General features: G+C 36.4%; 1 protein-coding gene across 1 annotated transcript in view; it reads left to right on the top strand.

The window, feature by feature from the left end:
* Positions 1-22,127, top strand: part of ryr2b (ryanodine receptor 2b (cardiac)) — a 55,794-nt gene extending 33,667 nt beyond the window's left edge. The window contains exons 63-101 of the mRNA XM_079386099.1: positions 2,951-3,069; positions 3,170-3,466; positions 3,650-3,890; positions 3,971-4,058; positions 4,868-4,960; positions 5,251-5,421; positions 5,533-5,583; positions 5,679-5,759; positions 5,935-6,047; positions 6,248-6,344; positions 6,969-7,078; positions 7,542-7,593; positions 7,691-7,741; positions 7,946-8,045; positions 9,030-9,109; positions 9,251-9,327; positions 9,622-9,695; positions 9,812-9,892; positions 11,062-11,150; positions 11,412-11,540; positions 11,797-11,901; positions 12,018-12,099; positions 12,631-13,160; positions 13,242-13,961; positions 14,279-14,346; positions 15,051-15,186; positions 15,315-15,401; positions 15,598-15,786; positions 16,233-16,363; positions 16,519-16,561; positions 17,380-17,507; positions 17,707-17,773; positions 17,864-18,010; positions 18,409-18,543; positions 19,095-19,251; positions 19,581-19,645; positions 19,932-20,032; positions 20,905-20,956; positions 21,113-22,127. Of these exons, the coding sequence (XP_079242225.1) occupies positions 2,951-3,069; positions 3,170-3,466; positions 3,650-3,890; positions 3,971-4,058; positions 4,868-4,960; positions 5,251-5,421; positions 5,533-5,583; positions 5,679-5,759; positions 5,935-6,047; positions 6,248-6,344; positions 6,969-7,078; positions 7,542-7,593; positions 7,691-7,741; positions 7,946-8,045; positions 9,030-9,109; positions 9,251-9,327; positions 9,622-9,695; positions 9,812-9,892; positions 11,062-11,150; positions 11,412-11,540; positions 11,797-11,901; positions 12,018-12,099; positions 12,631-13,160; positions 13,242-13,961; positions 14,279-14,346; positions 15,051-15,186; positions 15,315-15,401; positions 15,598-15,786; positions 16,233-16,363; positions 16,519-16,561; positions 17,380-17,507; positions 17,707-17,773; positions 17,864-18,010; positions 18,409-18,543; positions 19,095-19,251; positions 19,581-19,645; positions 19,932-20,032; positions 20,905-20,956; positions 21,113-21,208 (5,233 nt within the window). The 3' untranslated portion in view covers positions 21,209-22,127. The remainder of the gene's footprint in view (positions 1-2,950; positions 3,070-3,169; positions 3,467-3,649; positions 3,891-3,970; positions 4,059-4,867; positions 4,961-5,250; positions 5,422-5,532; positions 5,584-5,678; positions 5,760-5,934; positions 6,048-6,247; positions 6,345-6,968; positions 7,079-7,541; positions 7,594-7,690; positions 7,742-7,945; positions 8,046-9,029; positions 9,110-9,250; positions 9,328-9,621; positions 9,696-9,811; positions 9,893-11,061; positions 11,151-11,411; positions 11,541-11,796; positions 11,902-12,017; positions 12,100-12,630; positions 13,161-13,241; positions 13,962-14,278; positions 14,347-15,050; positions 15,187-15,314; positions 15,402-15,597; positions 15,787-16,232; positions 16,364-16,518; positions 16,562-17,379; positions 17,508-17,706; positions 17,774-17,863; positions 18,011-18,408; positions 18,544-19,094; positions 19,252-19,580; positions 19,646-19,931; positions 20,033-20,904; positions 20,957-21,112) is intronic.
* Positions 22,128-26,010: the final 3,883 nt, after the last annotated feature.

Here is a 26,010-nt window from a genome sequence, read left to right on the forward strand (position 1 = left end):
GGAAACAAAGATGCCGTGATACCAAACCCCCCCACGAAAGAAGAAAGCCGCCATGTTTACAACTGTGACAACGAGCGCTTATCAGGATCAACTTAACGCTGGATTTTCAAAAGTATGAAAAATATTTAAAGTTCGCAGCATAGAATCTTCAAAATACGTCTGGGAGTTTTACACACCGGTCTGATATTGTGGCGACATTTCCACGCCCCCGAAACGTGACGCTGAACGAAACAAACTGTGATTGGTTGTTTGACATGTCGGTCAAACGGTCTCATGGGCAGGCCTTGGCCAATGAAAGCTGCCATGGATTTCAGACCTTCAGCCTTCAGTGTGAAGGTCTGGCTATTCGAGACTAAGCTCCAACCAGCTCCAACTCACACCTGCTTGGAAGTGTCTAGTGATCCTGAAGAGTTTGATTATTAGCTGGATCAGGTGTGTTTGATTAGGGTTGGAGCTAAACTGTGCAGAGCTGTGGCCCTCCAGGAATTGAGTTTGAGACCAATGCTCTATCTATCACAAGGATTATTTTACTCAAAAATGAAAATCCTGTCAGTATTTTCTATCATGTTGTTTCAAACCCATGCTTTTATTTTTTTGTTGGAACACAAGGAAAGGAGCTTTTTTGTCGTATTCCATGCCTGTCAATTCACCTTTGAAATAGTCTATAGTACTCTTGAACTATACTTCATAAGACTTTTTAAAATGTTTTTCAAGAATTCTCTTATGATTACCAAACCAGGAATTATTTAATACAGAAAACGGTAAAATTGTGAAATAAAATTACAATTTAAAATAAATGTTTTCTATTTAAACATATTGTGTATTTGATATATAATTAATTTTAACATGTAATTTATTCCTGCAATGGCAAAGTTGAATTTTCAGCATCATTACTCTAATCTTCAGTGTCACCTGATCTTTCAGAAATCATCCTAAAATGATGATTTGGCGCTCGAGAATCATTTCTTATTATCAATCTTGAAAACAGTTGTCGTACTTGATATTTTTGTTTTTTATTTGCGTTTTTTTTCCAGAAGAGTTACAGTGGGGAAAAAAATGATTTGATTCTCTGCTGATTTTGTACGTTTGCCCACTGACAAAGAAATGATCAGTCTATAATTTTAATGGTAGTTTTATTTGAACAGTGAGAGACAGAATAGCAACAAAATCCAAAAAAAACGCATTTCAAAAAAGTTATAAATTGATTTGCATTTTAATGAGTAAAATAAATAATTGACCCCTTCGCAAAACATGACTTAGTACTTGGTGGTAAAACCCTTGTTGGCAATCACAGAGGTCAGACATTTCTTGTAGTTGGCCACCAGGTTTGCACACATCTCAGGAGGGGTTTTGTCCCACTCCTCTTTGCAGATCATCTCCAAGCCATTAAGGTTTCGAGGCTGACGTTTGGCAACTCGAACCTTCAGCTCCCTCCACAGATTTTCTATGGGATTAAGGTCTGGACGGGGCCATGTACCGTCATGACGGTACATGGCCCCGTTCATCGTCCCTTTGATGCGGTGCAGTTGTCCTGTCCCCTTAGCAGAAAAACACCCCCGAATCATAATGTTTCCACCTCCATGTTTGACGGTGAGGATGGCGTTCTTGGGGTCATAGGCAGCATTCCTCCTCCTCCAAACATGGCGAGTTGAGTTGATGCAAAAGAGCTCGATTGTAGTCTCATCTGACCACAACACTTTCACCCAGTTCTCCTCTGAATCATTCAGATGTTCACTGGCAAACTTCAGACGGGCCTGTACATGTGCTTTCTTGAGCAGGAGGAACTTGCGGGTGCTGCAGGATTTCAGTCCTTCACGGCGTAGTGTGTTACCAATTGTTTTCTTGGTGACTATGGTCCCAGTTGCCTTGAGATCATTGACAAGGTCCTCCCATGTAGTTCTGGGCTGATTCCTCACCGTTCTCATGATCATTGAAACTCCACGAGGTGAAATCTTGCATGGAGCCCCAGACCGAGGCAGATTGACAGTTATATTGTGTTTCTTCCATTTGCAAATAATTGCACCAACTGTTGTCACCTTCTCACCAAGCTGCTTGGCGATGGTCTTGTAGCCCATTCCAGCCTTGTGTAGGTCTACAATCTTGTCCCTGACATCCTTGGACAGCTCTTTGGTCTTGGCCATGGTGGAGAGTTTGGAATCTGATTGATTGATTGCTTCTGTGGACAGATGTCTTTTAGCTCATTAAGAGAGTGCTCCTAATCTCAGCTTCTTACCTGTGTAAAAGACACCTGGGAGCCAGAAATCTTGCTGATTGATAGGGGATCAAATACTTATTTCACTCATTAAAATTCAAATAAATTAATAACTTTTTTGAAATGCGTTTTTCTGGAATTTTTGTTGTTATTCTGTCTCTCACTGTTCAAATGAACCTACCATTAAAATTATAGACTGGTCATTTCTTTGTCAGTGGGCAAACGTACAAAATCAGCAGGGGATCAAATAATTTTTTTCTCCACTGTATGTACAGTATATAAGAACAAGACACTGTGTCAAAATTGAAAGGGAACAAAAATTTGAGGCTGCATCTAGCACAAAAATACTGTATGACTTCACAAAACATGAAATATAATACAAGAGTTGTATGGGCCAATTTATGGTGCTATTTGTTTTTTGTCCTTTTTGAAGCTTTTCTGACATGGGCACTTTGAACTATGTAAAAAAAACTGTGTAAAAAAAAGCATACAGGTTTGGAGAGACATGATGACAAGGACATTTATTTTAGGGTGAACTAACTCCTTTAACAAATGTGTTGTTCTTAGCAAATTGTGTTAATTAGGGTGTTTGGCTCTTATTATTTTATTCTGATTATTTATTATTGTTATTACTTATTGTTCAGTTTGTCCTTATGAAACTTGTGTGCTCCATAGTTATTAGCTCATGTCTAGGTTAATAGTTCATCTGTCGATCAGCCTTTATCTTTGTTTTGATAGGCAGAGGTCAGTCTTGGGGGAGTGTCTGGCTGCTTTATCTGCAGCCTTTCCTGTGTGTTTCTTGGAGCTGACTGAGCTTCATTCCCTCTTTGACTCTATGAGTAATGAAGAAAATGAAGGTAAAGGCAAGAAGAGTTCAGTAGAACACAAAAACGTGAACACACTCACATTACCGCATCCTATTATTTTTCCTCATGGATTTTGGTGTGGTCTTTCTAGCTGGCAGAACCTGTGGGCTCCTCCCCACTTTACAGGAGGCTTTCTCAGAGGTGGAAGAGCTCGCAGAGGCGGGACCAGCGGCCCGTCATGCCCTTTTAACAAAGGTTACTGAGGTGACACTTCCTCTGCTGTGTAGTTATGTCTCTCGCTGGGGGGAAGCTGATAACCATGCATCCCAGGAGGGCCTCTTTTCTTGTGTCACACCCCAGCATGCTAATGCCCTACTGGGTCACATCCTCTCCGTTATCCACGCTCATCTGGGGACCGCAGACAGTGCTTGGATGAAACGCCTCGCAGGTGAGCTGGTCCGTCTAGAAGTGAATTATTAGATTATGGGTATTTTAATGTGTTGTTGAAGCACTTATTTTAGAAAACCGACAGAAGTGCAGTACAAATTTTGTGATTGAAATTAATTCCAATTTACAGTGGAAGGTACAAATATAACCACGAATGCCATAAATAGCAGAGCATTTCTTTTAGTATTTGGCCAGCCTCTCATCAGCAAGGCAGAACCACACCTCCTGAAGAGCCACTTCTTGCCTTTGATGGAAAAGTTGAGGAAGAGGGCAGAGGCAGTGCTCCTGGAGGAGGAGCATTTGAAGACAGAGGGGCGTGGCGATGTCTCAGAACAGGAGTTAGACATCCAGGAAAGGTTTACCGTGTTGGTCCAAGATATCTACGCATTTTACCCTTTACTTATTCCATTTATAGACCTCCACAGGTGAGATACAGTGCAGTATTCAACCTGTTTTCAGTTTAAAATTCACTATTGGTTAATCTACTTATGTTCTGTATCATCAGAATGAGTTGGCTGAGAGAGGTGGACACAGATGCTGAGAAGCTTTTCTCCCTTGTAGCTGAAGTCTTCATTTTTTGGGCTAAATCTCATGTGAGCAACTCTCAGTCATATTTATGATAGTCATGATGATTTAATATCTAATATTTACCTTTTAAAGGGGTTATTTATCTGAAAATGTCCTGAAATGAGCATATTTTGAAGTTAAAATTTATATAGCCCCACACATGACACATGAAAGAAAAAATAGATATTGTGGTCATGGATTAGGAATTTGTTCTTATGATTTATTAAATCATAGCCATGTTTTAATAATTAATTCCCTTGATTTAGTGTAGTCGTGGCCACATTGTACTCATTTGTTCCCTTGATTTTATTTAACTGTTGCCACAAATTAACTAAATTGAAACAAATTAAATTATTTAACTAAAACGAGGGAAAAAATGAATAGAAGTTGGCCATGAATTAATAAATAGTTTGATTATATTTTTGGCCAAAATATATTTTTTTCTTGCCATGTGCAGGGCTCCAAAATCCTTTAAAATATATTAATTCCAAAATATGATATTTGCTGCCATTAGAAATCCAACGCCCAGCATATGGTCACCTAGATTTATGTCAATGATGTAATAAAAAAGAAGGATATTATCATTCTTTGTCTGACTAATATTATAAAACGACGTCAGGGAAAAAAAATCAAATGATAAAAAAGTTTTACTTTTTAAAAAAATACAAATTGTGAATGTCCCCTTTGTATCATCGATCTCAATTTTTTAAATTATTTTTACACTTAACTTTTATTTTTAAGGTTAATTTTTTTATTTATTTAGATACATTTGTACCCTTTGTGCATTCATTACATTTGTAAAGATTTTATCTTTTACACACTTGTTTTTGTTTAGAATTTCAAGTGGGAAGAACAGAACTTTGTTGTTCAAAATGAAATCAACAACATGACATTCCTGGTGAACAGCAGCAAAAGCAGAATTTATAAGGTCTCTATTAATTTCACTAATACTGTATTACTTGTTTTGAACACATTCAGTGTTTCCCCTTCATTAACTCTGTAAATGACCATGTAATACATTTTGCTTTCTAGTTCCTCTCAATCCTGACCAAGTATGCTTTGTCCTAATTTTTTACACTATTCTTTGAAAAGAAATTCATCTTTGGCCTGTAAACTCAGAGGCCTGCAGGGACTTTAATAAACGCCCAAGTCATTACTCAACCCAAATATGCTGTTCAATAATATTGAATGAATCTAAATCGTATGATTTTCCATTAGGGAGGGGTGTACAACCAGGAGAGGAGAAACGTGAAGAGGAAGGGCGATTGTTACTCCACACACACCTCTCTCATTGTGGCGGCACCAAAAAAACTCCTCTCGGTTGCTATGAATGGATGTTGCCATGGCTATCAGGGCCTGGTCACTTGTGCCAAAAGCTGTTTCGCTCAGGTACATCTGTTCATACTGATCAATAATGACAATGTTTGCCAAATCAATCCATTCCTCATCTTGAAAATATTGTAATTCTTTTTCCTGCTTCTGCTTCTCATCTGCTTCTAGAGGGACACAGAAGATGAGGTCAGAGCGTACATTCGCAGAAACCTGCAACAGGTGAGTCAGAAGACAACTTGTTAAAGTGCTGATAAAGGTCTGTGAAAATGCTATTTGAGCCTCCTCGTCTCACTTTTCTTTTTTCTTTTTGCCAGGATATGTGTGAAAACTCAATAGATCCCCTCAGTGTTGAGAGGATCTTAAGCATCGCTCGTGTTCTTTTCCATCTGGATCAGGTTAGACTGGGAATGAATCACTACAAATGATTGCAAATGATAATTGATGCCACATATTGTATATAAATACATTCAAACATGAACCAGTGCAGTTCAGTGGAGATTTTTAATCATTTCTGGTGTTTGTATGGTTCTTTTCTAGTACATGGTTTACATAAAGTTGTGTTTCTGTCAGGTGGAGCACCCTCAGAAGACGAAGAGGGCAGTGTGGCATAGGATGTTGTCTAAGCAGAGGAAACGGGCTGTAGTTGCTTGTTTGAGAATGGCTCCTTTGTACAATCTCCCCAGGTTTGCTGTAAATAGAGTTATTACAAGTCTAATTACTCTTCACATTGCATTATGAATTACCCAAGTTATAAAAGCTGAAGGCAGCAGAAATACTTGTGAATTAAGCAAACTCAGATAAAGAAACATATTCCTTTTGTTTCATTGGGCTGGAACCAATATTAATTACTAGCTTTTAACATGAGATTTGTCTTTTTCTGCAGGCACAGAGCGGTGAACCTTTTCCTGCAGGGTTATGAGAGAATCTGGCTGAAGGCAGAGCATGACTCACCTGAGGACACACTAATTGAGGATTTGGCTGTGAGTGTGTTTCTGATTGGCTGTGTTCCCCAGTTGAGCTGTTTAATCATGACGTATGTGTAGCCCAACCTGGAAGGCTAATTCACCACAGGTTCCCTTGGGAATTTGTGTAATGGGTTTTTATGAACAGCAGTTTTCAGTTTATGAGTACAATTAATATTACCAAAATGATTACCACAAAATATTAAGCAGAACAGTTGTTTTCAACATTGATAATAAGAAATGTTTCTTGAGCCCCAAATCAGCATGTTGGAATAATTTCTGAAGGATCATGTCATAATGAAAACTGAAATGGCTGCTGAAAATTCAGCTTTGCCATCATAGGAAAATATTACAAACGTTTTTATTAAATTCTTATAATATTTCACAAATTTTTTACTCTGTTTGATTAAATAAATGCAGCACCGGTGAGCTAAAGAGACTTCTTAAAAAAAAAAAAAAATCTTACCGATCCCAAATTTTTGAACAGTAGCGTAATTTATGTTATAGAACAAAATGGGACAGTCTCTTCTAGTAATGTGAACCACAAATTGTCAGAATACATAGAAAATTCCAGATAAAACCCAAGGCTACATATGAGCTTTTTTGATTTTATAGTAAAAAGAGTACTTTTATACTCATCAGAAAGCAGCTCATGTAGAGATCCTGAAGGAGGGAGTGGAGCAGAGAAACAACATCGATCCACTCCGTCAGCTTATTGGTCTCTTCAGTCAAAGTGCTTTGACTGCGAGGAGGTTTGTACGTGTGTGTTTGAGTGTGATTGATTCATGCATTTGTTTGTGTTTGCTTGTAGATCAAGGCTAACCATTTTAAACATAATTTTAGCAAGTATTTCAACTGTTTGAAAACCTAGGAAGATGTCTACAATGGAAGCAACCTCTCCGACTTGTTTCATATAAGACCCACAGGATATTTGGCTAGCACTGTTGATTGCAATTAACATGTCGTTAAGCTAACAAATCAGGAAAGTATAACACACAAATATTTGTTGAAACTGTGCATTTTAACTTAGAACTGTTTTCTATCAATATATTTACTAAAAAGTATATTTATATTCAGTTGCCTTGTTAAATGTGATATGTAAAATCTTTGATGCTGCCTTAAATTTGGGTCTTTCCAGTGGAAATGCCTGAAAATGATAAAGTTGTGAAATGCATCTTAACCCTCCTGGTTCACTCTTGTCACTTGTATCTACAGTAAGCTTGAGGAAGATGACCTGTACATGTGCTATGCTGACATCATGGCCAAGGTAAGAAGCTCTGCTAGGACATTCTGAGGAAAATGTTACCTTTTTTTCCCACCAAACACATGCAGCTTTCAAGCTAAACTGTAATTATGCATTGCAGAGTTGCCAAAGTGAGGAAGACCAGGATGAAGATGTCCTGAAGTCATTTGAGGTGAGCAATGGAAGTGAAAGGAATCAGAGTTGTTATCGATTTAATTGTAGGAGAAAAGTCTGAAGATGCTAACACAGTTATGTACTGTATTTGGGTTCATTAATTACGTAATCAATGATTGACTTCAGGAATAATAGACTTGAGAAACAGTTGGTATATTTTATTTCTTAGTGAATTGATTGAGGAACTAATTAATTGTCTTAGGAAAAAGAGATGGAAAAGCAGAGGCTGCTGTATCAGCAGGCCCGACTTCATGAACGCGGAGCTGCTGAGATGGTGTTACAGAACCTCAGTGCCAGCAGAGGTATCAGTAAGAACAAGGGGGTCCATGGAAAAAAGCAAGATATTTATATTTATTTATTTATTTATTTTTTAACAAAAATGCCCCAGTTAACATATTAGGATATTAACTGAATTTGTTTAACAGTTCTTGTAATTCTTACATCTGTCGAAACTGATTTTACTGTTTCATACTGGTTTCTAAAATCACGAGATTACTAAAATATTTTATTCTTTTGACAACCATATTTTTTAACAAAAAAAGTTATTTTTAATATGTGTATATAAAATATTATCATAAATTATTATAAAGTATTAAATCTATATACTGTATATATATATATATATATATATATATATATAACACAAGGCTGCATTTATTTAATCAAAAATGCAGTAAAGACTATAATATTGCAAAATATTATTACAATTGAAGATGACTGTTTTCTATTAGAATATTTGAAACTGTAAATTATTCCTCTGATGGCAAAGCTGAATTTTTAGCAGCCATTACTCTACATGTGAATGTCAAATGATCCTTCAGAAATCATGCTGATTTGTTGTTCAAGTAAAATTCTTATATCTTATATCTAAAAATTCTTATATCTTTTATCAATTTTGAAAATAGTTCTGTTTAATATTTTTATGGAAACTGTAAGCGTTTTCTCAGGATTCTTTGTTGAATAAAATTTTAAATGAACAGTGTTTATTTTAAATAGAAATCTTTTGCATTATAAATGTTTTTACTGTTATTTTGATCAATTTAATGCAACCTCTCTTAATATAAGTATTCGTTTCTTAAAGAAGCTTTCACTAAATTTTTGAAAAATGGCCCCACATAGGGGGGGTCATCATATTTGGGTGTTGTTGGCATCAAAAAGATTGAAAACCCACGGTGTAAGACACAGCCAGCTGACTCAAGATATCAGGATAAAGATATGAATGTTGACCTATGACTTATTATTGCTCAAATGTTATGCTGTTAAGTTGGTTGTGATATTTGAACCAGGTGATATGGGGCCTATGGTAGCAGCCACATTAAAGCTGGGCATTGCAATCCTGAATGGAGGAAACACGTCTGTCCAGCAGGTAGGTTTGAAAAGGTCAAGTTGGATTACAGATATGTTTGGGCGATAGGGCAAAACCCCAAAGTCTGACATTTAACACAAAATCAACTTTTATATAACAACTTCTTCATGTTCATTCTCTCTGTTGTTGAATTCTCTCTAGAAAATGCTGGATTACCTGCGACAGAAGAAAGACGTGGGCTTCTTTCACAGTCTGGTCGGCTTAATGCAGTCTTGCAGGTTCAGCTGTTATTTGCTAATGCATTGTGAGACATTTCCCTGACAGAAAGCAGCAGCTCAAACCACCTTAAAGTGGAGAAATGTTTTGTTCACTCATTTATCGCCGTCACCCTCCTCCTGTGTTCAATTTCAAAGTTACTTGGTATAATCAAGAGAAAAGAACATCATTTTACATCACTTTTTTCCCTTTCAATCTGTTCCTTTGCTGTAATTGGAAGTGTCTGTGTTGGCTTGTATTTTAAAAAGAAGAGGACTGTGGTTTTGATGTTGCTGTTGTAATTCTGTGTGTCACAGCGTGCTGGATTTGAACGCATTTGAGAGGCAGATCAAAGCGGAGAGTTTACGAGTGGGTGCTGAGGACAATTCAGGTACATCACCGACATCCACAACAAAGTGCTTTGAGAAACGAATGTGTCTATCAGAAGAGGCAGATGTTTTCTTTTTATTGCCATTGATTTGCCTGTACTGCTTTTTGCTTTCTCAGGCGATAGAGTAATGGCAGATGAACAGCTGACCTGTGATCTTTTCCGATTCCTCCAGCTTCTTTGTGAAGGCCATAATACCGGTTCGAACAAACATAATGTTTTTAGTTTTTGTGTTTTTCATAGTGCAAGGTTCTTTTGTACTATGACTGTCAAAGTCAACAGGTGATGTGGAATATGCTTTGTTAAAATACGTTCTCCTATCCAACTTTAACCATACTATAAGTAAGCCATTTGTAGACTGATTTCCCTAAAGAGTGTACACACTGTAGTCCTACAAAACCATGGTCCATCATATCAGCAGATGGCTCAAGCAATGGCAGTATGGGAATTATTCTACCTTCAAAAGTTGGGAGTCCGTAAGATTTTGTTAAGAGAAATACTTTTATTCAGCAAGGATGCATTAAATGGATCAAAAGTGATAGTTTAGAAAGTTATGATGTTACAAAATATATCTATTTCAAATATTCACACAAATATTAATACAGCTGTGTTAAACATTGATAATAATATTTCTTAAGCGCCAAATCAGTATATTAGAATGATTTCTGAATGATGATGTGACACTGAAGACTGGAGTAACAGCTGCTGAAAATTCAATTATATTCTATATTTTAAATAACTTTTAAATTGTAATGATATTTTACAATATTACTGTTTTACTGTAGTTTACATATCTGCACACTCTGAATCGCAAAATATTGTAAGCAGACAAGTATGTAAGTGAAAAAGTAAATAAATACATAATTTTCAAATGATATTATTTTTTAAAACCACGCTCAAGCATTTAAGAGCCTTTAAATTGGGTTTTGATGATGAGAAATTCAGTCAAGTGTTTTAAAACTTTTGATTGGCAGTGTAAATCAAACCCAGGTGAGACTTCTAACAATATTTGCAAGTATTTAGAGGTGGATTTTATTGTATTCTGAACTTGACATGTTTGAAATAACACCAATAAGCAAAAACCACCATTGGCAGTATTGGAAGCCCACTGGTGCACTGGAGCTGCAGGCTAGCAACCAAAACATGTTTGTTGTTTTGTTTTGTTTTGTATCGTCAAAAAGGAAATGAATCCACAGCACTGCAAAAGGAAAAACAGTCTGTACATTCTCAATGTAAGATTAATGATGTTAACTACACATAAAATCATTGGATTATTCATTATTGAGCCCTATTTTGCATATTAATCTTAAAGAGCATCAATATTCTGGTCTGTTTTTGTAAAAACTGGAGACTGAAATTTCCCCCATAGACTTCCAGAACTACCTGCGGACTCAAACTGGAAACAACACAACGGTCAACATCATTATCTCCACCGTGGACTATCTGCTCAGGGTCCAGGCAAGCCCACTGACTCAACCCCAAACACCAGTTTCTTACATTTTTCATTTTGCCTGTCTGTAATATACATGAAAAGGAATGAAAAATGCATGTTTGCTGCTATAAATGGTTTGAGAGTTTCAGCATCGAATGGAGAAGGGCCCAAAACAGTGAGACAGAGCTTGTCGCCAAATAACATTTACATAAGCCATTCACTGCTGACAGGCCACCTCCATTTTGTTTGTCTGATACTGAGAATGATGGATGGTCTCATATCTACAGGAGTCCATCAGCGATTTCTACTGGTATTATTCAGGGAAGGATGTGATTGATGAGCGTGGTCAGCACAACTTCTCCAAAGCCATCAGCGTGGCCAAGCAGGTGTTCAACACACTCACTGAATACATTCAGGTAAATGCATGAATGAAAATTTGCTTTGTCAAATTATAGAGATACTGAGTAATATTTGATAACTGTATGTCCTAAGATTCTGTTATTTTCTCCTTTTTAATATTTTATTGAAAATAAATGCATCTCAGAGGCCTATTGCCACACCTGATGTGTCTATGTTCACACATCACAGTCTGGTGTTTTTATGTTGTGGAGCAACTCGTTTAATTAATCTCTTTCGCTAACATCAATTAAAATTTTTAATTGCCTAATTTAGGGTCCGTGTACAGGAAACCAGCAGAGTTTGGCCCACAGTCGTCTGTGGGACGCTGTAGTTGGCTTTCTCCATGTGTTTGCCCATATGCAAATGAAACTTTCTCAGGTTAGTCTATAGACAAATTACTTTAAATCTTATGTGCTAATTTTTTCATTGTAAAGGAAAATGTAGGAAACTCAAGGGAATAAAAGAAAGTAAAGAATGGTGTTTTGCATCTGCAGGATTCTAGCCAAATAGAGTTGCTGAAGGCTTTGATGGACTTACAAAAAGACATGGTGGTAATGCTGCTTTCCATGCTTGAAGGTAGGAGAATCATTGAAAGTATTCTTATTCTTCCCAATGTTAATATACTTATGTCAGTATACCGAGTCTGTTTTACATTTTGTTGGAATGTTTGTTGGATACACAAACAGAATTGTGCTTGTTTTCATACCAACTGTGAACCTGTATTGGCATCCAAATGAATAGAAACCCACCTTTGCACCAACCAAATTCCAAAGTCTGCTCCAAAAGCAGTAGTGTGAAAGAGTCTAAGTGTTCTACAGTCATTTTAAGCATGTCGAGTCAAGTCACCTTTATTTTTATAGTGCTTTGTTTCAAAGTAGCTTCTCAATATTAAACAGGAAAGTAACAGAATAATTCATGCAAACTTTAAAAATGATGCAAATCGAAAATACTGCTACAAAGCAGTTGTAGCAAGACAATAGTGTTATTATTCAGTTCCAGTCAGTTCAGTGTTGGTTCAGTGTAAAGTTCATCAATTACAAAACAAGTTCAATTCAGTGATAAGCAACTCCACTGAAGATATACATAAATATTTATTTGTGTTTCTAGGAAATGTAGTGAATGGGACCATTGGTAAACAGATGGTAGATATGCTGGTAGAATCCTCCAGCAATGTGGAGATGATCCTCAAGTTCTTTGATATGTTTCTCAAACTCAAAGACCTCACATTGTCTGAAGCCTTTCGTGAATACGACCCAGATGGCAGAGGACTCATTACCAAGAAGGACTTCCACAGAGCCATGGAAGGTTTCAAGCACTACTCTCAATCAGAGATCGAGTTCCTGTTATCCTGTGTAGAGACGGCGGAAAGCGAACTTCTGAAATACCCAGACTTTGTGACACGATTTCATGAACCGGCCAAAGATATTGGCTTTAACGTGGCTGTTCTTCTGACCAATCTGTCCGAACACATGCCAAATGATGGCCGCTTACAGAATTTTCTAGAGCTAGCAGACAGCGTACTTAAGTATTTCCATCCTCACCTGGGAAGGATTGAAATCCTGGGCAGCGGGAAACGGATCGAAAGGGTCTACTTTGAGATCAGCGAATCCAGCAGGACACAGTGGGAGAAACCACAGGTATTAAGCAATCATTTGCTTATGTGCTTTTGTGGTCTACTAATGTGTGTCTTATACGAATGCATGTTCTCAATGATTCAGGTGAAGGAGAGCAAACGGCAGTTCATCTTTGATGTTGTGAATAAGCGTGGAGAGAAGGAAAAGATGGAGCTATTTGTGAACTTCTGTGAAGACACCATCTTTGAAATGCAGCTTGCTTCACAAATATCTGGTTCTGAGGGTGGAGAGGAACTGAAAGCAAAGGATGACAAAGCGGAGAAAGACAAGGTGGAGAAGAATGAAAACCTTGCTGAAGACAAGAGGATTACCAAAGACTTGAGATGTTTTTCCATAAGGAACATCGGAAAACACTTAAAGAGGATAACCATCAGGAGTATCATCTCAGTGATCTTCTCTTTCTTCCATTATGTTATGCTGTTTATCACTCGTGCCTTTTTAGGTCTGGTTTGGTTCTTCCTTTATCTGCTCTACCACATCTTCTTGAGTGGATGGATTATTGACGTGGCTAAAGAAATGAAACTGGCCGACCTTTTAGGTGACCTTCGGGATCCTACCATGGTTGAGACCATAGGGTTCGGAGAAGGGGTGGTCAGAGAGAATAATACGTGTCATGCACGTGGCTTTTCTTCTCGCAGTGATCTTAGAGGAATGAGTCTGGATCTGTCTGCGGTGTCCAGGGACCCACAGCTTCCTACAGATATTTTTGGCTTGTGTTTGAAGAAAGAAGGAGGAAAGTACACACTGTCGAGCAGAGACCAACATGGCAGTCTGGATGAATTTCTAAACACGTCCAAATATCAGGTCAATAGTCTTGAGTATACCATTGTCAGCTTACTAAAATATAAAACATTTCAAATTTGAATGTTATTCTTAAAATATTTTAAGAAGTTTATGAAGCTTACATTTATATCAGATGAATGGACATTTGTGTCAAATAAGAGAACATTTAAGTTTGCACATTTTTGTTCAATAAATTGGCATTTATGTGGACATACGTGTTGAAAAAGCAAATATTGTGTCCACTTTGATCAGTTGTGTCCAAACAATTAACATTTTTGTCCCCTTATTCTCATTTATGTCCGTTTACTGTATGTCTTCTTTGTTCATGTTACAAACAGGTGGAAATCTGTGAGGAGGATTTTCATGAGGCTCGAGAGGAGAAGGATTCAGAGACTAAGAAAGCTTTGTAAGTGCTCCAGACTGGGGAGAGATAAAACTCTGAAACAGAAAATACTGCTGTTTTAACATGACATACCGCTGATTTTTTAGCTTTCAAGCGTATCATTACTCTACCCCACGGGATGTTCTGGGAACATATCTTCTTAGATATTAGAATTTTCTCAATTGTACCCTTGAGTTCAAAGGATGTTCAGGCCCTGCACAATTCAAAGGGTGTGAAAATAAAATATTATTGAAAGTTGGGAATTACTGTTACTCCCACAGAAGATTAACAAATACTTCACATTTAATAAAAATTAAAACATTTTTGACATCATAATGGTATGAATCACCCTGACCAGTGTAGTCTCATGAGCTGGTTTGAATCAGTCTAAAACACTCTCTCTGTTCAAAAGTTTGGGTCAGTAAGATTTATTTTTTAAATAAATGAATACTTTTATTTAGCAAGGATTCATTCAGTTGATTAAATGACAGTAAAGACATTCACATGTTATTTCGAATAAATGCTGGTCTTTTCAACTTTATTTTCATCAAAGAAAAAATTATCATGGATTTCACAAAAATATTAAGCAGCACAACCATTTTCAACACCGAAAACGATTAAAAGAATGTTTCTTAAACACCAGATTAGCATATTTGAATAATTTCTGAAGGACTATGTGCCGCTTGTAAGTGCAAAAATGCCTAATATAATGCATTTAAATTTTGCAGTGATGAGGATAAACATAAAGGGGAAAAGAAGCCTAAACGGAGACTTAGAAATCTCAGCTCTTCAAAACCAGATGAAACAGAAGTCCAGGAATCAGCTGTTTGGAAAATGATCTGCTCTCATAGCATCAAACTGCTGGTATGTTTCTCTGTCTGTCTCTGTTGTTTTGCAGCTGCACAATACAAGCTACTAACAGATGTTTAACCATATGGACCTGAACATCCATATATGATCTGATGACCTACAAGCACGTCTTTTTTCTGCAGAACTGTTTTGCAAGAAATTTCTACAACATGAGATTGTTGGCTCTGTTCCTTACTTTTGCCATCAATTTTATTCTTCTGTTCTACAAGGTGAGTATTGATTTCCCTGCTAATACATTGGATTTAATGTTGTTGGTTTTTATGTTTTTAGGCCACTTGGATTGAGAAACCAGTAGTTGTGGCTTGTCCAAATACTAGCCTTACCAGTTTAAACCAGCTAACACAGTAAACCAAACAAACCCAGATTTGACCAGAAACATCTACTGTATATAATTATTTTATATAGGTTTCGTCAACCATTGATGATGAAAAAGATGTGGAGATTGCTCTTCGTGACGACAGCACCAAGGGTTCACAGGAAGTTTATTTTGAACTAGAAGAGAACAGTGGCTACATGAAAATTATTCTTCACAGTCTGGCTGTCCTGCACACACTCATCTCACTCTGTTGTATCATTGGCTACTACTGTCTAAAGGTTATACACACCACACACACACACACAAACACCTCACGCAACACAATGTGCTCTTCAGTTTTGTGCAAATACCCACAATATTTCTTATAGTGAAACTAAAACATGTCTTTGATAGACTAAATAATGCCTTCACATTTCTGGCTTTTGTTAAAGCTCTTAGACATACAGTGGGTCTGAAACCAGTATAGAAATATGTTTTTCAGCATGATTTGAGATTATCCAAGGAGCATCTCTGGAACATCTGACCATCTGTGCAAAGAGTCACTGTCACAAATAAGTGACCTAGAAATTGTGCGAAATCAGAAATATTTTTTATTCATTTTAGGTCATAGGTCATTCTTCCTTAGTTTTTCAGATGTCAAAATTTAAATCAATCGATCATTTACAGGTTTAAAAATCCTTTTAATATGGTCCATCATCCAACTAACTTGATCATCATCTGACAGGTTCCTTTAGTCATTTTTAAGCGAGAAAAGGAGCTAGCTCGTAAACTGGAGTTCGACGGACTCTATATCACAGAGCAACCTTCTGAAGATGACATTAAAGGCCAGTGGGACAGAATGGTCATCAATACACCGTAAGAGCTGTTTGACTGTCTCGTAATGGCTCATATAAGCATTTATAAGCATTAAAGCAGAGGCAATCTTTTATATGAATTTCTGCGTGTACAGTGATTGCCGAACAGTCACTAATACTTCAGTACAATTTTCTGTTTTCTTTGCTGTTTTTCAGGTCATACCCAAGTAATTATTGGGATAAATTTGTGAAAAGGAAGGTAAGATGAACAAAATAAATATTTCCTCAGAAAATGTAGTTTTAAAACTGTTTAAGAACATAATAGTATGACAGTATCTCGCAACTCAAACATTGTGACACTTGCAGTATTCATATTAATTTTACTTTCAAAACTGTTTTTGACCATTAAAACATCTCAGTATTAAGTATCTTAAAACTCTAACATCCATGACTCTTGTCTTAATCTTAATTTTAAGATTAAATTAAAATGAGTCTAAATTGGTTTAATCCTAATTTTTGTAATATTATTTTGTATATTTTTTCATATTAATATGGTTTCTGATAATATGAAAATAATATGACCTTTTTTCATTTCTGTTTTATACTCATTTCATTTATATTTTAACAGATTTCTATATGTTTAAGAAGAAAAAATGTCAGGCCACTACCCTGATGGTGGGGTGTTGTGGGTGATTGCCAGAGTGTTGCTATGCAGTTGCTAGGTTGTTCTGATTGGTTGCTGGTGGTTATTTACAGGTTTACTCACAAGTGTCTATGACATTCAGTCTCAGGTCCCTCTTTAAGTGTCAGTCTATGGGATTCTTCCTATTTGTCATCTGCCTGGTGAAAATCATAAATCCAGTGTCTATAAATAACAGCAGACGTATAATATATAAGACACAATAAGATATCATTCATGTCTGTAACATGAACTGTGTGCGATGAATTACGTGCTGAACTTAATACATGGGTTCAGCCCAACTAACAATGTTTTACTCCCTGAATGTGGTACAGTAAGCTGTGTGATTTTTGTTTTTCTGTGTTTGATTCATTCTGTGATGGCTTTCCGTGCTTCAGGTGATGGCGAAATATGGAGAGCTGTATGGATCGGCACGCGTCAGTGAGCTGCTGGGTTTGGATAAAGCTGCTCTGGACTTCAGCTCAGAGGCTCAGGAGAGCAAGAGACCTGTACAAAAGGTTGCCCTGTGAGTTACGACCCTGTGACCCCGTCTTCCCTATTTACCATATTTACTTCACAAGCCAAACCAGCTTCTGTTGAGCAAAAATTCTGTTCATCTGTTGAGATTGAAAAAAATGATTTCAGTGTGTGCCAGATGATGGCAGCAGCGTTCAATACGATAGGTTTAAAAAAAAATCTAATAAATCATTCTCATGTTTTCACAGCTTCAGATTAAACACCATTGATGTAAAGTACCAGATATGGAAGCTGGGAGTGGTTTTCACCGACAATGTAAGATCCCTGATTCTTTGAACACTCAACATATTATACCTGAAGGAATTGGTCAAATCTGAAATGAAATTGTGTTTTTCTTTCTCTCAGTCCTTCCTTTACCTGGCCTGGTATATGTTTGTGTCAGTTCTGGGTCATTATAACAATTTCTTCTTCGCTGCCCACCTGCTAGACATCGCCATGGGCTTCAAAACACTGCGCACCATACTGTCATCTGTTACACATAATGGCAAACAGGTACTACATTTGGTTTATGTTTGTGTGTATGCAATGGCCCAAAAATGTATTTAGACCCTCAAGTCACACTTCAAAAATATGAATGTCATTATACTGTCATTATAATGTCATTACAATAAATAAAACATATATACTAGAGTGAACTGGTCAAATTTTATAAAAAAAAAAAATCAAAATCTTACTGACATCAAACGTTTGACCAGTAGTATAGATTTTTGGTTAATATTCTTTGATATTCTTGTGCCATTTTTCTTTAAGATCAGTGCCTGTTGGCTTCTTATTTTGTTGTTGTCATCTAATGCATAAACATTCATACATTTTTAAGTGTGATACTGTCCAAATGTTTTGGGTCACTCACTGTATGTATGTGAGATGAAAAGCTATGGTCTGTGTTTCAGCTGGTTTTGACAGTGGGACTGTTGGCTGTGGTTGTGTATCTCTACACCGTGGTTGCCTTTAACTTCTTCCGCAAATTTTACAACAAAAGCGAAGACGGTGAACCAGTGGATATGAAATGTGATGATATGCTCACAGTGAGTATCCCTCTTTTATGATTAACTTGAACTAATGTTCAAAGATTTGAGGTTTATTTTTTTAAAAGAGCTCCTCATGCTCACCTAAGTTGCATTTATTTGATCAAAAATACAGTAAAACAGTAATATTGTAAAATATTATTACAATTTAAAAGGCAATTTATTCCTGTGATGGCAAAGCTGAATTTTCAGCATCTGTTTCTTTAGTCTTCAGTGTCACATGTTCCTTCAGAAATCATTCTAATGTGCTGATTTGGTGCTCAATAATTATTATCAATATTTGAAAACAATTGTGCTGCTTAATATTGTTTTTGTTGAAACTGTTACATTTTTTCATTATTCTTTGAACCAAAGGTTCAAACGAACAGTATTTATTTTAAATAGAAATATTTTGTAACATTATAAATGACTTTTCTGTCACTTTTGATCAATTTAATGCATCCTTGCTGAATGAAAGTATTTCTTTATTTCTATTATGACTGTTTTGGTGAAGGAATAAAGCTAAAAAATAGTGAATAAATCTGTAAATATTAATGTTCATGTGTGCGTAGTGTTACATGTTTCACATGTACGTTGGCGTGCGAGCCGGAGGAGGGATTGGAGATGAAATCGAAGACCCAGCCGGTGATGAGTTTGAGTTCTACCGTATCATCTTCGACATCACTTTCTTCTTCTTCGTCATCGTCATCCTCCTTGCCATCATTCAGGGTAAGAGACAGAGTAATTGTGAGTCGGAATTGCGAATAACACTTGAAATGAATGATATGTGCACCAAATTTCAATAAGGACAATGAGCCGAAGTGTTCGGTTTTAATGATTTAGTTTGTCCTCTAACACGAGTCATGCTGAGCAGCACTGAAGAGCTTCATTAAAAAGATCACGCTCTCACATGCTGAGAGGGGTTTATGGGAAGAGATCTGAGGACTGTAAGATGCTGGAGGATTGTCTTATGCCTGGGGTTGAATAATACTCAGGATTCAAATGTTTGGCATAAACTTAATTGTGTTTGTGACTGGTCTGTTGTTATCGTTTGAAAGGTCTGATCATTGATGCATTTGGCGAGTTGAGAGACCAGCAGGAGCAGGTTAAAGAGGACATGGAGGTGAGTTTTCACATTCACATTTCATATTAATATCCTGAATCCATGCAGATTTATGACGTTTATCATCTTTTGTTCCTATTAACGCACTAAATTAATTTATCGAAAACTAAACATTTCTTTAATTATAAATCAGAGCTACACCGCTCTAGTAAATTAATATTTTATTTCTCTGTGAGTAAATACGTCATTAATCTATGTCAGCCGCTCTTCGGTGTAGCTGTGGGTTTTATGCTGATTGATCATGTATAATTAAACAGTGAATATGGCATCTGGTTTATTCCTGCAGACTAAGTGTTTTATCTGTGGCATTGGGAGCGAGTATTTTGACACTGTGCCCCATGGCTTCGAGTTGCACACGTTGCAAGAGCACAACCTGGCCAACTATCTGTGAGTACAAGAGATGTGAAAAACAGGTCAGAGATCAGTTATGCCTCTTTACCTTCATCCTTTTTTTCAGTCACAATTTTAAAGGAAGTATTCTGGTGGAAAATGAGTCTATTGAGCAGCTGGTCAGGAAAGAGAGCTAGTCTCATGTTGCCAGACCTTCATACTGATGGCTGAAGGTCTGGACTTCATTGCAGCTTTTATTGGCCAAGTTCCACCCAAGAGGATGTCTGACTGACATATAAAGCTACCGCTCAGTTTGTTTTGCTCAGTGTCATGTTTAGGGGTGTAAAAATGTAAAGTTATTGTCCCTACAATAACAGGCTGGAGTAATTCAATAACAATGGTGCTGAGAACTTCACATACATTTGAAAATCCAGCATTTTGGTCCTGATAAGCCATCATTGTCACAGTTTTCACAACAGCTTTCTTTTTTCCTTGGAGGGGTTTTACGTCACAACTGCTTTGTTTCCCATAGAATCCAACCAATCAGATTTTGACTTTGAAACTCCAGAAGTTCCTCCCATTTTGTGTTTGTTCAGCCAACAGTCTGGGGATGTGACGGCTAAGGCTGAGATTAACAGAAAGCATGTCATGTTACAAGAAAATGCTGTGATGCCATGATGGGAATGAAATATCATGATCCTGAATGATTCAAATATGCATATCCTTTTAATTTTACTGGATACCATTGTATTACTATAGTACAGTATCCAAAAACATGATAATGCTGTTAATTACAAGCATGTCAGTCAAATCAAAACTTAAAGTTAAAGAAACAATGGCATCAAAGTTTAAAATGGGGTAAAATGGGAGACTTGTTTCCTTTTTTGCTGAAAAAATTACATTTGTTTTGTGTTTTGTTTGCCCTTTAGGTTCTTTCTGATGTTTCTCATCAATAAGGATGTCACAGAACATACCGGACAGGTATAGTGTTTATTGAAAAGAGATATTTGGACAATTTCAGAGTGAAAGATGTGTGCTTAATAATACATTAAAATGTGAAACCACTGACAAATGAACCTTGAGATACACTATATATTATAAAATGAACTGTGATTGCTGCACTTTGTAACACAACAGGAATCATACGTGTGGAAGATGTTCCAGGAACGCTGCTGGGAGTTCTTTCCTGTTGGAGACTGTTTCCGGAAACAGTATGAGGATCAACTCAGCTGAAGAATTCCACATCTGTAATGTTTCCTCTGATAACAAGAAGCTGGTGTGTGACTCAGTACTGTTTTGAATGCTTGTTTGGTGCTTATTTTTTCTACACCACATATATGTGACCCTGGACCACAAAACCAGTCTTAAGTCGCTGGGGTATATTTGTAGCAATAGCCAAAAATACATTGTATGGGTCAAAATTATAGATTTTTCTTTTATGCCAAAACTCTTTAGGATATTAAGTAAAGATCATGTTCCATGAAGACATTTTGTAAATTTCTAACCGTAAATATATGAAAACTGGAGTAATATGCATTGCTAAGAACTTCATTTGGACAACTTTAAAGGTGATTTTCTCAATATTTTGATTCCAGATTTTCAAATAGTTATATCTCGGCCAAATATTGTCAGATCCTAACAGCTTTGTATAAATCTCAGTTTCGAAAATTTGACACTTAAGACTGGTTTTGTGGTCCAGGGTCACATTTGTTTTAGTAATATATTGATGCTGCACTTTTTGGACATATAGAATGCAGTTTTATGTAATCTGTCACTTTGGATTGAATGCAAGCAGTATTAATTAAAATGTGGTATTTCTTTTGCTTGAAACGTTACAGAACCCATGTAAATGTTCACAGTTAACCAACATTATACTGAAAATATGAGTAAACTGCTAGATTTTAAAATTTTTGTTACAAAACATTGAGTGGTACTTGTATTGATATATTTATTATTCATAACTGTAACACAAACAGTGCAGGACGTTTAGTGTAATAGAGTTTAAAATAAGTTTACTATATATATTTGAGCTCTTCCAAGGCCTTTGGTTTCTGATATGAATAATGTACGGAGAATTTCACTCCCTTATTTGCACTTCAGTTATTTTCTTAATCGGTATTCATGTTTTCCAGTAAAAATATCTAAGCATTCTTAAAATATTTACTGTAAGCAAATTCATTTATTTGCCTCTTACTGTCAGTCCTCTGTCGTGTGTGTCATGTGTTCCTGCCTCTTGTGTCCATATTTGGTTTGTTTCCTGTCCTCGTCCTATGTGATCATTAGTTAATTCAAGTCTAGCCGTGTTTGTCTGATTATCCCATGTATAATAGTCCTGCCTGTTCAGTTTGATTTTGGTTGGTCTACTCGTTACCCCCGGTGTTTCTTGTCTGTGAGTTTGCCTTGTCCTGCCCTGTCTTCAGTAAAATCTATTGTTTGAGTTTACGTCCTCGTCTGCGTGTCCTTGATCCCCCCTGCTGTGTGCACCGTGACACTTACTGTACCAATCCTTTTTCTATCCCTTTCTCTTGACTTGCTTATCTTTTCATCTGTTAGCCTTCTCCCGTTCCTCATCTTATTTTCAAAAAGCACTCCATCCTCTCCGCTTTTCACCTCTCTCACCTCCTGTCTGTGTGTCTGTCTCTCTCTGTCTTCTTTGTGAGAGGCAGCACTCAGATCCTGAGCGTGAAATTAAACGGCAGCCCACATCACATGCGGCTGGTCGAGTTGTTGCCGCTGCAGGGCATGACGCATTGATCTCTGGCCTTTCCAGAGGTACTGTTAAAGCGTTACCCCCCCCCCCCTCCCCCTCCCCTCTACGAGAGCACTGCGCTGTCCTGCTGCTGCCAGCCTTATTACAAAAACAAAGTACAAAACTGATTACCATTATCTGTAACAGAAGGGGAAAAAAGGAAAGAAAAAGCATCAGCAGTACTGCAGTAACTTTGGTATTGCGGTACTGCTATTAAATTTTTTATATAAGATAATATATATTACATAGGGTCTAATAATTATATAGAAATTTAATATTTTATTTAAATTTAAATGTATATATTATTCATTTGTAGGAATGTTGTTCTTAAATCATAACGTATCAGATCAGGTCATTTTTGGAAAGGATGGCCTGTTTGTGGCTGACTGTGATGGCCACCCAGGAATGTGCAGGAGTGAACAGAGGTATCGATGATGGATGGTAGAGTCAGGGCTCTCGGTGTAATGTACCCGAGATGGCGGGTGGTGGGGTGGTGATGGCGCAGTGGATAAGACACATGCCTTTGGTGTGAGAGACCCGGGTTCGAATCCACTGTGAGACACCAATGTGTCCCTGAGCAAGACACTTAACCCCCTAGTTGCTCCAGAGGCGTGCGACCTCTGACATATATAGCAATTGTAAGTCGCTTTGAATAAAAGCGTCAGCTAAATGAATAAATGTAATGTAAATGTAAATGTACCCAGACTGTGGTCTGCTCACCGCACAGCTCTGACCACACTGTAATCTAGAGCATGTTAGTGGTTTTAATTGAGAGTAATGGAGGAGAGAAGGTAACTGAACTGAATAGGGTAAGTTGAGGAGAACAGACAAAGAAGAACTGGACTCTGGTTCCATCCTTTTCTTTCGACGGCATGCTGATGCCATAAATTGACCACATTTTGCATATTTACACCAAAGAAAAGGCAGTTCGGGACCAGATAAACTGTCTATTTGGGAAATGTTCTTGTGAGATTCTACTGTCATGACCTTTGGGATAAAACAACCTTTCTATTTGAGAACTGCTGAATCCTTTAGGTCACTGTAAACAATTACCGTGATTTTAACGGTAAAAACTGTGAACATATTACAGTAAAAACCTGTTAAATGGTTAACGGTAGGTTCCTGTAAAATTTACAGGGAAAAAATTGAAACTGACGTTCCCAGAATTCCCTGCTTTGAATTTCAAATTTAGTTTGAATTTGATGTTTTTTCTTTGAAATAACTGTTTCTTCTAAGTTTTTTTCTTATCAGTTATGTTTATTAGGGTTGTATGTTACGTCTAATGTTGTTAAATTAATGTTTATTGCATATTTTAGTTTAATGAGTCTCACCATGATGGTGTTTAGTGCTTGTATGAATGATACTATGCACCTTCTATATATGTTATTATTTAAAAGCTGCTTGTGATGGGCTTTGGTTCATCATGTGACTTTCTCATCACCACCTGCATTTGGTGGTTATCAGTGTATTTCAAAGGTACAAAACAGATTTCAGTACTTCAAAGGTTTGGTATATTAACATTACATAAGTTAATGAAATTACGGTATTCAAATGTAAATTTAAGTTAAAACCTAAAATGTCATTACCATAATTTTTACGGTAGAATTCTGGCAACCGCAGCTGCCGGTTTTTTACCGTAAATTTTACAGATTTTTTTTGAATGTCGGGCTGAAAGGTCAATAGATTTTTGTCTGAGATCGTGATGCTCCAAGGAACTGTAATTTATCATAATGGGGTTTTAAATGATGAGAGACATAATAGATAACAACAAATTCTTTTTTATTATATATTTATATTAAAGGTTTAATTTTGTTATTTTTAATTGAATTTTATATATAAATGATGTTTTTATTGCATTTTCATTGTATTTTCTATTTTATTATTGTTATATATAATTTTATACATTATACATTTTTTTTTTAGATATACAGTACAGTGGGTCCAAAAATATCTGGTCAACTTAATGTATGACAGCATAATATAGCAAAATATCTAACCAAGTGGCAGAAATTCTAGAAATATACAGATACACTTTATAAACATAAAAACATAACAAAAATGTATTTTATTACATAATAATATATTAAATATAGATTGTTAAAAATTCCCATACAGCAAATTTTTTGTATATATTTATGTAAATACATTTTCTACAAATGAAGAGTTCAGATGCAAAAACCTCTAAGTGCCCTTTTAAGTGCATTTTTATCAGGCTCCTATGTTTAAGTTCAGTAATTTTACACTAACGGCAATGTAAAGGTCCTTTTCTATGCAATAAAAGTGAAATAACTGAACATAAATATAGGAGCCTGATAAAAATGCTAAATTTAGAAGAAAATTTCAGACAACACTTAGAGGCTTTTGCATCTGAACTCTTCAAATGTATTTTTGTATGTTTTTTGAAAATATTTAAAAAAATATATACAGTATATATATATATATATATATATCTCTATGCAGTATTTTCAATCCAAGAAAATACATTCACGCCACATTTGAAGAAACTATTTCTTGCCTATAACACATTTGAAAAATGCTATTTAAAAAAATCAACATTAATGAATCATTCAAAATCTAGTTTGGATCTCTAGGTGATTCCATCAACATTTAGACTAATTGTAGACTGTAAAGTAAGATTGCAAATGTATTTTCTTGCCCCTGAAATACATTTTGAAAAACATATTTTAGTATAGGAATTAGGAAGGTTGAAACTTGAAATTTCAGCAATGTATTTCATTTAACATCACTGTTTACAACATTTATTTAACACATATAGTATTTAAAATGTATTTTGGCCAGTAAATATGTATATTTCGCAGTATAAAAAAACAGAGCCACTGAATATACAAATGCAGACTGGGCATGACATTTTTGAGGAGACTCCACCTTCATCATCCATTTCAGCACTGCAGCTCATTCTATACTGAACATGTGATTTATTTGCAAGCTCTTATGAAAGTTAGAAGGACTTTATAAAGAACAAACATTCAGTTGTGCTTCCTTCTGAAGCAGCTGCTGCAGTTCTCCAGCAGAATGAAGAGTCTTCAGTACTGGCTTCATTTATATCAGTGTCAAACTCAAGCATGTCATTACGGCTCATGACACTCTAACTGGTTGGTAAACACTTCATAAGCCACTCGCTATTTCACAAATGATGTTTGTTCTATGACCTACCCTACTAAGAATTGTTTTGGCCCTTTGCTTTATCAAAGCAACAGCATGTGAGCTTGACTAGGTTAAGAGGGACATGGAGTATTTGGGCTATCAGAACTCATTATGAATTCTT

The sequence above is a fragment of the Barbus barbus genome (assembly GCF_936440315.1).
Source record: "Barbus barbus genome assembly, chromosome: 30".
In the NCBI taxonomy this organism is placed as follows: domain Eukaryota; kingdom Metazoa; phylum Chordata; class Actinopteri; order Cypriniformes; family Cyprinidae; genus Barbus; species Barbus barbus.